Here is a 16,680-nt window from a genome sequence, read left to right on the forward strand (position 1 = left end):
TCAGAGGAGAGAGAAAGTGAAAGCAAAATCGTGGCTTTTTTTGCGGTCGCTGTTCTACGGTTAATAACGGCGATCGCAAAAGCGGTGTTAGTAAAAACCGCCCAAATCATGTTCTCTGGGGTCTCGGCTACCCCCGGCTGCCGAGACCCTGGAGAAAATCTGTCTCTGGGGGGCGCTATACACTTTTTCCACAGCGCCGTTAATTGACGGAGCTGTGGTTTAAGTACCCTTAACTACCACTGTTAAAAGGGAAATTGGCGGTCGTTAAGCGGTTAAATCACAATGTTATGTCAACCATGAATTTTTAATCTACGATGAATAGTTGACTTCAAATAGTGCTATGTACTCGTTGCCATGTAAAGTTAATTGGAGTTTAAAATCGGTCCTCGACTTTAAACAGTGACTACGGTCTCCCATAGCCAATCTCCCTGGAAGTGTTCAGACCCATATATGATATCCCAAAATATACCGTGGGTACAGAAAGTATTCAGACCCCTTTCAATTTTTCACTCTTTGTTTCATGGCAGCCATTTGGAAAATCCAAAAAAGTTCATTTTTTTCTCATTAATGTACACTCTGCACCGCATCTTGACCGAAAATAACAAAAATGTGGACATTTTTATAAATTTATTAAAAAAGAAAAACTGAAATATCACATGGTCATAAGTATTCAGACCCTTTGCTCATACACTCATATTCAAGTAACAAGCTATCCATTTCATTCTGGTCCTCGTTGAGATGGTTCTATCCTTCATTGGAGTCCAGCTGTGTTTAATTAAACTGATAGAATTTGATTTGTAAAAAGGTACACACCTGTCTATATAAGACCTCACAGCTCACAGTACATGTCAGACCAAATGAGAATCATGAGGTCAAAAAGGAACTGGCCAAGGAGCTCACAGACAGAATTGTGGCAAGGCACACATCTGGCCAAGGTTACAAAATAATTTCTGCAGTACTCAAGGTTCTTAAGAGCACAGTGGCCTCCATAATCCTTAAATTGAAGTAGTTTGGGACCACCAGAAGCTTCCTAGACCTGGCCGTCCAGCCAAATTGAGCAATTGTGGGAGAAGAGCCTTGGTGAGAGAGGTAAAGAAGAACCCCAAGATCACTGTGGCTGAGCTCCACAGATACATTAAGAATATGGGAGAAAGTTCCACAAAGTCAACTATCACTGCAGCCCTCCACAAGTCAGGCCTTTATAGTAGAGTGGCCTGACGGAAGCCTCTCCTCAGTGCCAGACATATGAAAGCCCGCATAGAGCTTGCTAAAAAACACATGAAGGACTCCCAGACAATGAGAAATAAGAATCTCTGGTCTTATGAGAAGAAGATAGAAAATGTTGGTGATAATTATAAGTGGTATGCGTGGAGAAAACCAGGCACTGCTCATCACGTGCCCAATACAATCCCAACAGTGAAACCTGGTGGTGGCAGCATTATGCTATGGGGGTGTTTTTCAGTTGCATGGAAAGGAAAACTGGTTGCAATTGAAGGAAACATGAATGTGGCTCAGTACAGAGATATCTTGGATGAAAACCTCTTCCAGAGTGCTCTGGACCTTAGACTTGGCCGAAGGGTCACCTTCCAACAAGACAATGACCCTAAGCATACAGCTAAAATTACAATTGAATGGCTTCAAAATGGCTCAGCCAGAGCCCTGACCTAAACCCAATTGAGCATCTCTGGAGAGACCTGAAAACGGCTGTGTCCACCAAAGTTCAACATCCAACCTGACGGAACTGGAGAGGATTTGCAAGGTAGAATGGCAGAAGATCCCCAAATCCAGGTGTGAAAAACTTGTTGCACCATTCCAAAGAAGACTCATGGCTGTACTAGCTCAAAAGGTACTACTACTCAATACTGAGCAAAGGGTCTGAATACTTATGACCATGTGATATTTCAGTTTTTCTTTTATAATAAATTTGCAAAAATTTCTACGTTTGTTTTTTTTTTTTATCAGTCAAGGTGGGGTGCAGAGTGTACATTAACTTTTTTGTGCCAGCTGACGTACTATCCCGTCCATGTGCCCTGGCACAATTAGACCATGGACAGGATAGTACGTCATTACGATCAGCCGCGCTCACAGGGGGAGTGCGGCCGATTGCAGCTGGGTGTCAGCTGATTCTAACAGGAGCAGTCACAGTCTTCTCCCGAAACTTTAACCCCCGGAACACTGCAATCAAACAAGATCGTAGCATTCCAATGCTGGCAGAGGGGCTAATAGCCCCTCTGCCATTGGACTGGAGACCCCGCGGCGTGACACGGGGTCCCGATCGCTGCTATGGTAACCCAATGTCATCATGACTAAATCCAGGTTACCAGAGCAGAGAAACTTCCTGTCATGCACAGTGCATGATCAAGAAGTCTCTCAGGTCAGTGTGCAGAAAGTGCAGCACTGACAGCTTATATGGCATGCATCTCTCTGTTTATAGATAGTTTTTTGCAGGACGGGTTGATGTTTTCATTGGTACCATTTTAAGGGAAATAACATTTTTTATGGCTTTCTATTCCAGTTTTTGGGAGGCAGAATAAATGAAAAAACAGCAATTCAAGAATTTTTTTGCCATTCACCATATGGTAAAAGTGATGAGACAGCTTTATTCTTCAGGTACGATAGCAGAAATACCACATTTATAATAACTTTTTTTTTAATATTTTTGCCGCTTTTACACAAACTACTTTATAGAAAAATAATGTTTTTTGCATAGATTTATTATGAAAGCTATAACTTTCTTTTTAAATTTCTCCACTGACGGAGCTATATGGCGGCTTGTCTTTTGTGGTACAGGATGACGTGTTCAGTAGAGTTGAGCGAAACGGGTCGAACAATTTCAAAAGTTGCCGACTTTTGGCAAAGTCGGGTTTCATGAAACGAAACCCGACCCTAGGATGAGGTCGGCCACGAGGTCGGCGACTTACGCGCCAAAGTCGCGTTTCAAAAGTTTGTTTAGCGCTCTTTTTCAGCCAATCAGGATCCACGGACACTGTGGGCAACGTGATGACATAGGCAGGGGTCGCCACCATCTTTCAGAAGGGCATGCAAGTGATTGGCTTGCTTTGGTGGGGGTCACAGGGGTTATAAAAGGGCGTGCACGCCGACCGCCACCTTACTTCTGCCGATCTTAGCATAGGGAGAGGTTGCTGATTCTGTAGGGAGAGCGTTAGGCAGGGAAGAAGACAAAAAAACTGCTTCTGCTGCTAGCGATTTTGCCTGTGCAACACACCAGTCACTGTGTGTGCAGTGCAAGGGGAGGCTATATTGTGGTGGATCAGCGGTGTTGGTTGTTAGGCTGCCTTCTAAGGCTTCCTGACAGCTGCTTTGCTGTTTCCCCACTGCTCTGCAAACTGCTTTTTTAAAAGCAATCGCAATTTTTTTTTTGTCCTGCTAAGGTACTGAGCGTGCATTTATTCACACCATACAGCGGTGTACGCTCCTCACACAGTACCGTGTAACGGCTGTTATCACAGCCACAGTGAAGCTGTGTGTCACTGTGGAGGACTTGTTCCGTTCTTACAGACCTACACTCTAGGGAGATTCCTATTCTGCCCAATTCTACAATTCACTTTTTTCACACCTGTGCCATCGAGCCTGTGACATAGCGCTCTGATATTCAGTGGGCCTCACACAATCCAAAAGTGTCCAGTGTCCACAAGTGTCTGCAGAAATTCAAAATCTCCCTTATCCTGTAGTCACTTTTTTCACACGTGCTGCATCGAGCCTGTGACATAGCGCTGTGATATTCAGTGGGCCTCACACAATCCAAGTGTCCAGTGTCCACAAGTGTCTGCAGAAATTCAAAATCTCCCAGAAATTCAAAATCTCCCTTATCCTGTAGTCACTTTTTTCACACCTGTGCCATCGAGCCTGACATAGCGCTGTGATATTCAGTGGGCCTCACACAATCCGTGTCCAGTGTCCACAAGTGTCTGCAGAAATTCAAAATCTCCCTTATCCTGTAGTCACTTTTTTCACACCTGCTGCATCGAGCCTGTGACATAGCGCTCTGATATTCATTGGGCCTCACACAATCCAAGTGTCCAGTGTCTGCAGAAATTCAAAATCTCCCTTATCCTGTAGTCACTATTTTCACACCTGCTGCATCGAGCCTGTGACATAGCGCTCTGATATTCATTGGGCCTCACACAATCCAAAAGTGTCCAGTGTCCACAAGTGTCTGCAGAAATTCAAAATCTCCCTTATCCTGTAGTCACTTTTCACACCTGTGCCATCGAGCCTGTGACATAGCGCTGTGATATTCAGTGGGCCTCACACAATCCAAGTGTCCAGTGTCCACAAGTGTCTGCAGAAATTCAAAATCTCACAGAAATTCAAAATCTCCCTTATCCTGTAGTCACTTTTTTCACACCTGTGCCATCGAGCCTGTGACATAGCACTGTGATATTCAGTGGGCCTCACACAATCCAAAAGTGTCCAGCGTCCACTAGTGTGTGCAGAAAATCTAAATCTCCCCTGTCCTATAGACACCTTGTACCTTGTTTTACATTACTATATAGTTTGTTGGATTTTGTCTACATTTCTACCAAAAATGAGGAAGGCTGGTGGAAGAGGCCGTGGAATTGGGCGGGGGTTGGCAGCTGGTAATGATGGTGTTGGTGGTGGATCTGATGGTAGTGGCAAAAGCAAAATAGGACCGAATGCAGGAGGTGTTGAGCCTGAGTCATCGTCTGGCTCCATAAGGCTTCGAAGGCTTAGTTTTCTAGGAGTTGGCAAACCGCTTTTAACGCCAGAGCATCAGGAAAAAGTTTTGTCTTACATTGCTGACTCAGCCTCCAGCTCTATCGCCTCCTCTTCTGAAGTTGTAAAAAGTAAAAGCACCGAGTCGTCATTGGAGGCTCATGTTCATGAACCACACCTTTCCTTGTGTCCTTCACCACAACCAAGATTGAAGGATGAAGCAGGCCATACTACTGATTACTCCATGGAGCTGTTTTCACATACCATGCCTGGATTATCAAGTGAAATGGTGAATTACCCAGGCCAAGATGAATCTGACATGGAGTGCACTGATGCTGATAGATGATTCTGCTGGTACATTCACTCAGAGCACTACATTATCCTCGCAGTGTACAGAGTCTGATTCTGACCCTGATGAGACTCAGGTGCCCCTTCCCGCACACTATACCACCATACACGGTGACACAGAGGAAGGTGCACATGACATTGAAGAGGAGGTGATGGATGATCCAGTTGTTGACCCAGATTGGCATCCATTGGGGGAAGAGGGTGCTGCTTCCAATAGCTCAGATGAGGAGCATCCACAGCAGACATCAACATCGCAACAGCTGTTATCTGGCAGGCCCGGAGCACTCCAAAGACAGGTTCCAAAAATCAAAAGAATTGCTGGACAGCTTGTCCAGAGGGTCAAAACATCACAGCGTGCTAGGCCGCAAAATGTCTGCCAAAGTAGGAAGAGTGCAGTGTGGCACTTTTTTGAACAAAATCCTCATGATCAGGCCAAGGTTATCTGTAAGAAGTGCGCAAAGACCTTTAGCCGAGGGAAAAATCTGAAAAATTTGAATACCAGTTGCATGCTTAGACATTTAACCAGCATGCACTTGCAAGCGTGGACACAACACCAAACCTCAAGTGCCACATGTGCAACTGATCACAAAGAAGGTAGTCAGCAACGCTACATTGTTTCCCCCACTGTAAGCCCACCGGTTAGCACAGCAGCAAATGTTGAGGTGTCGTTGCAAGGCCACAGCAGTCAGGGAATCCCACTGTTATATCAACGAAAGACTGAATCTAGGCCATCAGAAAGAACACCAACTCCATCACCATCATCAACCCTCTCTCAGTCCGCCCTGTCCACCGCTACTTCTACCATATGCAGCTCTCAAGTCCAGCTCACCCTCCCAGACACTATGAGTAGGTCAAGAAAGTACTCAGTCTCTCATCCGCGTACACTGGCTTTGAACGCCCACATTGCCAAACTAATCTCCTTTGAGATGATGCCCTATCGGTTGGTGGAAAGCGCAGCTTTCCGCGAACTCATGGCCTATGCAGTACCACGCTATGACCTAGCCAGTCACCACTTCTTCTCTTGCAAAGCCATCCCAGCCCTCCACCATCATGTGAAAGACCGCATTGTCCATGCACTCAAGCAGTCAGTGAGTGGAAAGGTGCACCTCACAACTGATGCATGGTCCAGTCGGCATGGCCAGGGCCGTTACGTGTCCATCACTGCGCACTGGGTTAATGTGGTGGATGCAGGGTTCACAGGGGACAGCGGTGGTGGGACAGTGCTGCCTAGCCCACGGTATAGGAAACAGTTGGCTGTAGGCGTTCCACCCTCCTCCTCCTCCAGAAGTGAAAGCTCGTCCACAGAGCGCAGTCGTACGAGCACTCCATCTGCAGCTGCCACTGTTGCACACGAGGTGTCCCCCTATCGAGCAGCTAGTGGAAAGCGTCAGCAGGCTGTGTTGCAGATGATGTGTTTGGGCGATAGACACACCGCCGAGGTGCTGGCCGAGTACTTGAAGCGACAAACTGAGTCATGGCTGGGCAGTGTACATCTTGAGGCAGGCAAGGTAGTTAGTGATAACGGCCGTAATTTTGTGGCAGCCATAGCCCTTTCAAAACTCAGCCACATACCTTGCTTGGCTCACACCTTGAACCTGGTGGTGCAGTGCTTCCTCAAAAATTATCCGGAGTTAACAGCCCTGCTCCATAAGGTGCGAAGACTGTGCGCGCACATCCGCCGGTCGCCTGTACACTCCGTTCGTATGCAGAAGCTGCAGCGATTGCTCCACCTTCCCAACCACCGCCTCATTATCGACATTGCAACAAGGTGGAACTCCACCCTGCACATGGTGGAGCGGCTGTGCGAGCAGAGGCAGGCCATAATGCATTTGTGGGAGGATACACGGCCAGGCACTTTGAGAGCAGACATGGAGTTGACAGGTGTGCAGTGGTCTCTGTAAAGTCCTTCAGTGTTTTGAGGAATGCACACGGCTGGTAAGCGCAGACGACGCCTTCCTAAGCATGAGCATCCCACTTATGCGTCTGCTCATGCAAACTTTGACGCACCTTAAGGAGCAGGCGTCTGCAGCCAATGTTGACGAGGAGGAAGAGGTGGAGGGAATCCTTGATGACATTCAGCCATTGTCTGCTCAGGGACCTCTCCTGGACGAGTTGGAGGAAGAAGAGGAGGAGGAGGATGATGATGGGGATGATTACTTAGGGGAGGAGGATGCATCTCGTGGGGCAAGTGAAAATGTTGGCGTGGCAAGGTCTGGTACAGGGTTTGTGCGTGACTGCAGGGATGTGGATTTGCCAGAAAGTGCTCCTCCAACCAGCACTCGCAGTGCATCATTGACACCGGGAACATTGGCCCACATGTCAGATTATGCCTTGCGGATCCTAAAAAGGGACCCCCGCATTGCCAAAATGATGAACGATGACGACTACTGGTTGGCCAGCATCCTGGATCCACGCTATAAAGGCAAATTACAAAACATCATGCCACAGGAGAACCTTGACCTAATATTGGCTAATAAACAAGCAACTCTGGTAAATCGGTTGCTTGAGGCATTCCCAGCACACAGCAGCGGTGATGGTTCTCACACGAGCCGTACGGGCCGGGGGCAGCTTGGCAGAGGTGTTCATGATGCACACAGCAGAAGTGGCGTTGGAGACAGGGGTTTCATGACAATGTTGTGGACTGATTTTTCAAGTACCGCTCACACAACTGGTAATACAGCATCGATGGAAAGTGACAGGAGACAGCAGTTGTCAACTATGGTTACAAACTACTTTTCATCCCATATCGATGTTCTCCCACACAGGTCATTCCCCTTTGACTATTGGGCTGCTAAACTGGACACCTGGCCTGAATTGGCACAATATGCCTTACAGGAGCTCGCTTGCCCAGCTGCAAGTGTGCTATCGGAAAGAGTCTTCAGTGCAGCTGGATCAATCCTGACAGAAAAAAGGACCCGTCTGTCAACCCAAAATGTGGATGACCTAACCTTCATTAAAATGAACCATGCATGGGTTTCCAAGGATTTTGTCCCACCTTCCCCTGGTGACACATAGGGTGACAGAAAAATGGCTTGCTTTGGTCCACCTCTTCCTGGGACTTGACCTATTTCGCCTTTTGCATCAGCTGAATATCCAATATCATCAGCTGAATGTCCAACTGTGCTGCCTCCCCCCCCCATGGCCGGGGTCACCACCTAGCGCACGACACCGTGCGAGTGCCGTTGCCCTGTACAGGTGGGTAGGCTGACTCTTGGGCGCGGGCACTGGCACAGGGTCCCTCATAGTGCAATCAAGTGTCTCTGACGGTGGTGGTGCACACCCGCCGTCAGACACACCGCCGTACTATGAGGGGCCCAGTGCCAGTACCGACGCCCACGAGTGGGCCCCCCTTGCTTGGGCAGGGCCCCAGCATTTGCAATCTTTACCTCTCCCTGCTCCTCCGCTGTGTAGTCTGGGCCGTCAAATCCATACTGTGCCTGACACCGTCTGAGCCTGCCTCCTGGTGTATTGACATATATTTTGAATGTGTACGCTATCCATACATGTTATCCGGGGATACGGTACCCTTTCTCACCTTTGTGCAATCACGTGCAATCCATACTGGGCCTAACACCGTCTGAGCCTGCCTCCTGATGTATAGACATATATTTTGAATGTGTACGCTATCCATACATGTTATCCGGGGATACAGTACCCTTTCTCACCTTTGTGCAATCACGTGCAATCCATACTGGGCCTAACACCGTCTGAGCCTGCCTCCTGATGTATAGACATATCTTTTGAATGTGTACGCTATCCATACATGTTATCCGGGGATACGGTACCCTTTCTCACCTTTGTGCAATCATGTGCAAGCCATACTGGGCCTAACACCGTCTGAGCCTGCCTCCTGATGTATAGACATATATTTTGAATGTGTACGCTATCCATACATGTTATCCGGGGATACGGTACCCTTTCTCACCTTTGTGCAATCACGTGTAATCCATACTGGGCGTGAGAACGGCTGGCGAGCTGTTAAGCAAGCTACAGCACCTGTGGTTTGCACTCGTAAGTTTTTCATTTTTTTCAGGAATGACGGTTAGGCCTAATTCCGGAACTGCGGTTGACCTGTACTTACTGGGAAATCATCGTTCGCGAGTAATAATTGTAATCAATGATCCCCATCACTAACGTTGTTCAGCGGGTTATCTGCACCTGTAAGCGACAAACGCTGGCCTTTTCAGTGTAGCGCACATGCAGCCACGGACATGTAAGGGCATGACACACCAGTTATTGGCCAATCTCATGTGCCAGAGCCTCACGTGTCTCTCTAGTAAGCCAGACTCGGACCGCGGGGCATGACGGAGTCTCGTTCGTTAACGGAATTAAGCTTGCAATGTGTGCATCTGTTCTGTAGCTGGCATGGTTGAGGTTGCCCGTGTTGAGTCAAATTACGCCGTAGGCTCCACTCCTGGTGGTGCCCTTCTGGACATTCCTTTAAGGTTCAGCTTTGCAACCATACTGCCCACGTAAAACAAACACTTTGCCTTCATGAACGCTGTTTGGAGGGTCATGACTCGTGGGAATAACGCCGCCCAATCAGTTAACCTGCTAGAGAGATCCTTCGTTGCTCCCAAGCATGACATCACACTCCCTAGGAGGAAGGTAATGCCACTGTGGCGACCGTACTCCTGGGGGCGACACAAGTGCACTGATGCCCAGCCACTGCTCGATGAATCTGCTGGTACATTGACCCAGACCACTACATTCCCCTTGCACGCTACCCGGCCTGAATCTGACCCTGATGAAACTCAGGTTACCCTTCCCATATACAGTTCCATCTTACACGGTGACAAAGAGGAAGCTGCAGATGAAAGTGCAGGTTCGGCCCACCCGCCATCAGACACACCACCGTACTATCAGGGGCCCTGTGCCAGTGCCGTCGCCAACGAGTGGGCCCCCCCTGCTTGCTCAGGATCACAGCACTTGCAAGGTTGAAATACTGTGCAGTGAGATGGAAGATGGGGACGACGAGGAGTCCAGACTAGTACAGGGATTCCCTAGCGAGGAGACTTATTTGATTGTTTTCAATGTTGGGACAGCAATTTTTGGGGAGCACTATACTCTGGAGAATGATAGATGGGGCCCACCATACACTGGAACATTCCAAAGGTGGACATCAGACACTGGAGCAGCATTTACAGGGCCCATTATACACTAGAGCATTAGAAATGGGGCCCATTATGTTTGGAGCATTATTTGGGCCCATAAGACAGTGGAGCTTCATCCATGGGGACCAACATATACTGTAGCATTATGTGGAGCTCATCATATACTGTTTCAAACATTATATGGGACCAATGATTCTGTATGGAGAAATAGATGGGCCTCGTCACGAGATGTAAAAAGTGAAGTATTTTTCATTGTACTATACCGCTATTTCTCTGCCGTATCGGAGCATGATGAGTTGTGGTATTATGTGTTAAAGGGGCGCTCTTTCACCCAGGGCACATGAAAACCTGGAGCCAGCCCTACCCCCCCACAACTTTAGCCAAATAACCCCCATTTTTCAGTGCGTAACTTGTATTATGAAGTTAATTAAGGTTGACCAGCTTAAGTAAGAAGAATTGATGCTTTTGGCATTCAAAGGAGCACTGTAGGTGTGTTTCCTGTCCTCCTCTCACTGCCGACTTTTATTCCCCATTGACTTACATTGGGTTTCGTGACGACCCCGACTTTTCCCTATAATCGGCCGATCTTGCTAGACCCGACTTTTGTAAAAGTCGGGTTTCACGAAACGAAACTCGACCATAAAAAACCAAAAGTCGCTCAACTCTAGTGTTCAGCGATACAGTTTTTATTTGCATTCAACTTTTTTATTGTGTTTGATTCTACTTTTTTGGCAGTATAAAGAAAAAGCATTTTTTGGCGATATTTTTTATTATTTTTTTTACGGAGTTCACTGAAGGGATTATGTAGCGTGAGTTTTAGAGGTTGGATGCTTCCGAAAGCAGCAATACCAAAGTGTGTTTGTTTGTTTTTTTTATATAAATAAATGGTATTTTTTATTGCTTTAATATTTTTCATAATGTTTTGCTTATTTTATTATTTTTAAAAATTTAAATTTTTAAAAAAAAATTTCTACTTCATTAGTCTGATAGCTAGTACAATGCACTGCAATACATCAGTACCGTAATGCATTATACCTGTCAGTGCTGCACTGACAGAAACCTCTTAGACCATGCCATGAGCATGGTCTAACAGGCTGCTGCAGCTAGCTGACCGGGAGGTTGCATGCCAACGATCGGGCCCTTGCGTTGAGTTCGCGGAGGCACCAATTGGACGGTACAGGGAGCCCCTTCCCAGCCTTCTAAATGCTGTGATCGCTATCGATTGTGGCATTTAGGGGGCTAAATAGCCCAGGGCAGCCGGGGCTTGGCTTTCGCTTACGCCGAGCTCCTGGTGGCAATTGTGCTGGCACTGCTTGTGCCCGCATGATCAAAATGACGTAAATTTATGTCATTCTTTCAGTGGGAACCCCTTCCAGATCACGACGTAGTCTCATGTCAAATGTCATGTAGACATTAAATACATGTGCTCGTGTCTTCAAAATAATTTTTGCAAGTGGAATTAATTAAAAAAAATTTTAACCACTTGTACAACTTCTATGTTTCACTGTACATAGCTGGGTGTAGAATGAGTTAACTGTGAATCTGTTGATAAACTTCTTCTGAAAATAGAGTTTCTGACTGCTATCTGCTACTCAACTTCTTTAAGATCATTTATTACATCACAGACTGACAAATATGTTCAGTTTTTACTTGCAGATCAACACTATGGCTGTAGGTAAATACAGATTTTTCTGATGGTTAATATGATTTTTTTCACCCAAAAGTACATTGTCCCAAGTTTTGGCAGTTTTTCCACAGCACTATCTGAAGTTATGAACAAAAACATATTTTGGACCTGGATGATCATCCAAATACAAAGACTGCATATCTAAAGTTAAAGGATTCGTTTTTGTGCTAAATTTCAATCATTAATCAAAAGGATAAAAAAAATACAAAAAAAGAACTTGTTTCTCGTATAATTTTCTCTTACAGAAGGCATAAAACAAATGGATGTGTATTCAATATTTAAATAAAATGTCTAGGTAGAAAAAAAAATCAAATGTAAAACTTTGAAAGAGTAATAAATAAATACAAAATCCAATCTTACCACAAAGTGGAACAGTATTTCTTTTCATTCACAGTGACCACAGATCGAAAAAATTTATCAAATGATCTCTGGACCTGAAGATAAAACAAAACAAAATTTACTAAATATTTTACCTACATGAATATATTTTTTAACTTAGAAACTTAACTCCTTCCCCCTTCATGCATTATACACCTCAATGACAAATGTAAATTTAGCAATGTTTCTCCACTTGTAGTTGGCAGCTTGTATTTTTGTACAAACTGTATGTATTATTTTTTTTTTCTTTCAGCACAAAATGTTGTTTATGTATACTGTATATACACAATATACAGTGGGGAAAAAAGTATTTAGTCAGCCACCAATTGTGCAAGTTCTATGAGGATGTAAGCTCTCAAATGGACCAAGGAGAATCATTGGATGTCATTTATCTCGACTTCTCTAAAGCATTTGACACTGTCCCACATAAAAGATTGGTAAGTAAGATGAGAAAGCTTGGTTTGGGGAAAATGTGTGTAGATGGGTAGGTAGCTGACTTAGTGATAGAAAACAAAGAGTGGTTATTAATGGTGCATACTCAGATTGGGCCATGGTTACTAGTGGGGTACCCCAGGGTTCTGTATTGGGTCCCCTACTATTTAATATATTTATTAATGATCTAGTGGATGGCTTACACAGTAAAATATCAGTATTTGCAGATGATACAAAACTATGTAAGGTAGTTAACACAAAGGAGGACAGTTTGCACTACAGACAGATATGAGTAAATTGGAGAATTGGGCTGAAAAATGGCAAATGAGGTTTAACACAGATATAAGTGTAAGGTTATGCACATGGGAAGGAGAAACAGATGCTACAATTACTTACTAAATGGGAAACTGCTGGGGAAATCAGACATGGAAAAAGACTTAGGCATCTTCGTCAATAAGAAGCTAAAATGGAGTGCTCAGTGTCAGGCAGCTGCCACCAAAGCAAATAGGATCATAGGGATGTATTAGAAGAGGTCTGGGGACACGAGATGAAAACATAATTCTCCCTCTGTACAAATCACTCGTCAGACCACACTTGGAGTATTGTGTGCAATTCTGGACACCGGTGCTCAAGAAAGACATTACTGAACTTGAAAGGGTTCAAAGGCGGGCTACTAAAATGATAAATGGAGTTGGTTCACTACAATACCCAGAAAGGTTATCAAAATTAGGTCTATTTACTCGAGAAAAGAGGAGACTTAGGGGAGACTTAATATATATGTACAAGTATATCAGAGGGCAATACAGAGATCTCTCCAATGAACTGTTTGTACCAAAGACTGTGACAAGAACAAGGGGGCATTCTCTTCGTTTGGAGGAAAGACAATTTCTGCAGCAGCATAGAAGAGGGTTCTTCACGGTAAGAGCAGTGAGGCTCTGGAATTCTCTTCCTGAGGAAGTGGTGATGGTCAACTCACTGAATGAATTTAAGAACGGAATGGATGCTTTTCTTGTAACAGTATAGAAGGTTACGAATAACAGAATATTATAGGTAGATGGTTGACCCAGCTTAGGAATTTTTTTCCCTATGGAGAAAATTGGCTTCTACTCTGTGGGTTTTTTGCCTTCCCCAGGATCAACAATGCAGAACAGCTGCACTAAAAATAGGCTGAACTAGATGGACATAAGGTCTTCCTTCAACTTTCAAAACTATGTTACTATATTATCAAGACCCATCCACGTTTCATCTTCAATGCCCTTGCTGATGGAAGGAAGGTTGCACTCAAAATCTCACGATACATGGCCCCATTCATTCTTTTATGTACACGGATCAGTCGTCCTGGTCCCTTTGCAGAGATACAGCCCCAAGGCATGATGTTGCCACCTCCATGCTGCAGAGTAGGTATGGTGTTCTTTGGATGCAACTTAGCATTCTGTCTCCTCCAAACACGACGAGTTTTGTTTCTACCAAACAGTCCTACTTTGGTTTCATCAGACCACATGACATTCTCCCAATACTCTTCTGGATAATTCAAATGCACTCTAGCAAACTTCAGACGGGCCCAGACATGTACTGGCTTAAGCAGGGGAACATGCCTGGCACCGCAGAATCTGAGTCCCTGGCAGCGTAGTGTGTTACTGATGGTAGCCTTTGTTACGGTGGTCCCAGCTCTATGCAGGTCATTCACTAGGTCCCCCCGTGTGGTTCTTGTATTTTTACTCACTGTTTTTGTGATCATTTTGACCCCACAGGGTGAAATCTTGTGTGGAGCCGCAGATTGCGGGAGATTATCAGTAACAGAGTTTTTAAGGTTGAAGGAAGACTAAGTCCATCTAGTTCAACCCATAGCCTAACATGTTGATCCAGAGGAAGGCAAAAAAAAACCCATGTGGCAAACAGTAAGCTCCACATTGGGGAAAAAAATTTCTTCCCAACTCCACATACGGCAATCAGACTAATTCCCTGGATCAATGTCCTATCAAGGAGTCTAGTATATATAACCTGTAATATTATACTTTTCAAGAAAGGCATCCAATCCTTCTTAAATTTTAGTAGTGAATCACTCATTGCAACATCATACGGCAGAAAGTTCCATAGTCTCACTGCTCTTACAGTAAAGAATCTGCTTCTGTGATTATGAGTATGTCTTCCATTTTTTATTATTGCTCCCACAGTTGATTTCATCACACCAAGCTGCTTGTCTATTGCAGATTCAGTCTTCCCATCCTAGTGCAGTGATACAATTTTGTTCCTGGTGTCCTTAAACAGCTCTTTGGTCTGCACCAGGGGTGGGCAATTAATTTTTGCCAAGGGGCTACATGAGAGACTGTGACTGTTGTGGAGGGCCGAAACAATAGGCCGAAATTAATTCTGCTCAATATTAATAATAATAATCTTTATTTTTATATAGCGCTATCATATTCCAAAGCGCTTTACAGTTTATATATATATACTTATTATATTATTGATAATTACACACGTGGTCAAAATTGTTGGTAGCCCTCGTTTAATAACAGAAAACCCACAATGGTGACAGAAATAACTTGAATCTGACAAAAGTAATAATAAATCAAAAATCTATGAAAATGAAAAAGTTTAAAGTCAGACATTACTTTTCAACAATGCTTCTAAAGAATTAAAAAAAAAATAAAAATAAATAAAACTCATGAAATAGGCCTGGACAGAAATGATGGTACCCCTGAAAATAATGTGACAAATGGGACATGTTAAATCAAGGTGTGACCACTAATTAGGTGTGTCTGCAATACAGGTGTCTGCAATCTTGAAATCCAATAAGTGGGCCTGTGTAGGGGACAACAGATATTCACTGTGTATCACACTCAACACGGACCAGAGGAAGCGAAGGAAAGAGTTGTCTCATGAGATTAGTAAGAAAATTCTAGACAAACATGTTAAAGGTAAAAGTTATAAGACCATTTCCAAGCAGCCAACCATAGGACTGTAGCCAACCTCCCTGGACGTGCTCGCAGGAGGAAAATTGATAACAAATCAAAGAGACAGATAATACGAATGGTAACTTAAGAGCCCAGAAAAACTTCTAAACAGATTAAAGGTGAACTTTTAGCTCAAGGAACATCTGTGTCAGATCGCCCCATCCGTCGTTGTATGAACCAAAGTGGACTTCATGGGAGACAACCAAGGAGGACACCATTGTTGAAAAAAAAATCAAAAAAAGTCAGACTGGAATTTGCCAAACATGTTGACAAGCCACAAAGCTTCTGAGAGAATGTCCTATGGTCAGATGAGAAAAAATGGAACTTTTTGGCAAGGCACATCAGCTCTATGTTCACAGATGGAAAAATGAAGCATATCAAGAAAAGAACACTGTACCTACTGGGAAACATGCAGGCGGCTCTTATGTTCTGGGGCTGCTTTGCTGCATCTGGCACAGGGTGTCTAGAATCTGTGCAGGGTACAATGAAATCTCAAGACTATTAAGGAATTCTAGAGCGAAATGGCTGCCCAGTGTCAGAAAGCTTGGTCTCAGTTGCAGGTCATGGGTCTTGCAACAGGATAATGACCCAAAACACACAGCTAAAAACACCCAAGAATGGCGAAGAGGAAAACATTGGACTATTCTGAAGTGGCCTTCTATGAGCCCTGACCTAAATCCTATTAAGCATCTTTGGAAAGAGCTGAAACATGCAAAAGGCAACCTTCAAACATAAGACAACGGGAGCAATTTGCTCTTGAGGAGTGGGCCAAAATACCTGTTGAGTGGTGCAGAAGTCTCACTGACAGTTACAGGAATTATTTGATTGCAGTGATTGCCTCAAAAGGTTGTGCAACACAATATTAAGCTAAAGGGTAGCATCATTTCTGTCCAAGCCTATTTCATGAGTTTTATTTTTTTTTAAAATTCTGTGGAAGCAAGGTTGGAAAGCAATGTCTGACTTAAATTTGTTCATTTTCATAGATTTTTGATTTATTACTTTTGCCAAATTCAAGTTATTTGTCACCATTGTGGGCTTTTCTGTCTTTAAATGAGGGGTACCAACAATT

General features: G+C 44.4%; 1 protein-coding gene across 2 annotated transcripts in view; it reads right to left on the reverse strand.

Annotated features, from left to right (window-relative positions):
- DUS2 (dihydrouridine synthase 2) overlaps nt 1-16,680 on the reverse strand; it is a 291,549-nt gene that overhangs the window by 8,733 nt on the left and 266,136 nt on the right. For both annotated transcript variants that reach the window (XM_073550793.1, XM_073550792.1), the window contains one exon: nt 12,208-12,281. In XM_073550793.1, coding sequence (XP_073406894.1) covers nt 12,208-12,281 — 74 coding nt within the window. The remainder of the gene's footprint in view (nt 1-12,207; nt 12,282-16,680) is intronic.

The sequence above is a fragment of the Dendrobates tinctorius genome, unplaced genomic scaffold (assembly GCF_039654945.1).
Source record: "Dendrobates tinctorius isolate UK_male_01 unplaced genomic scaffold, ASM3965494v1 ptg000170l, whole genome shotgun sequence".
Taxonomy (NCBI): Eukaryota; Metazoa; Chordata; class Amphibia; order Anura; family Dendrobatidae; genus Dendrobates; species Dendrobates tinctorius.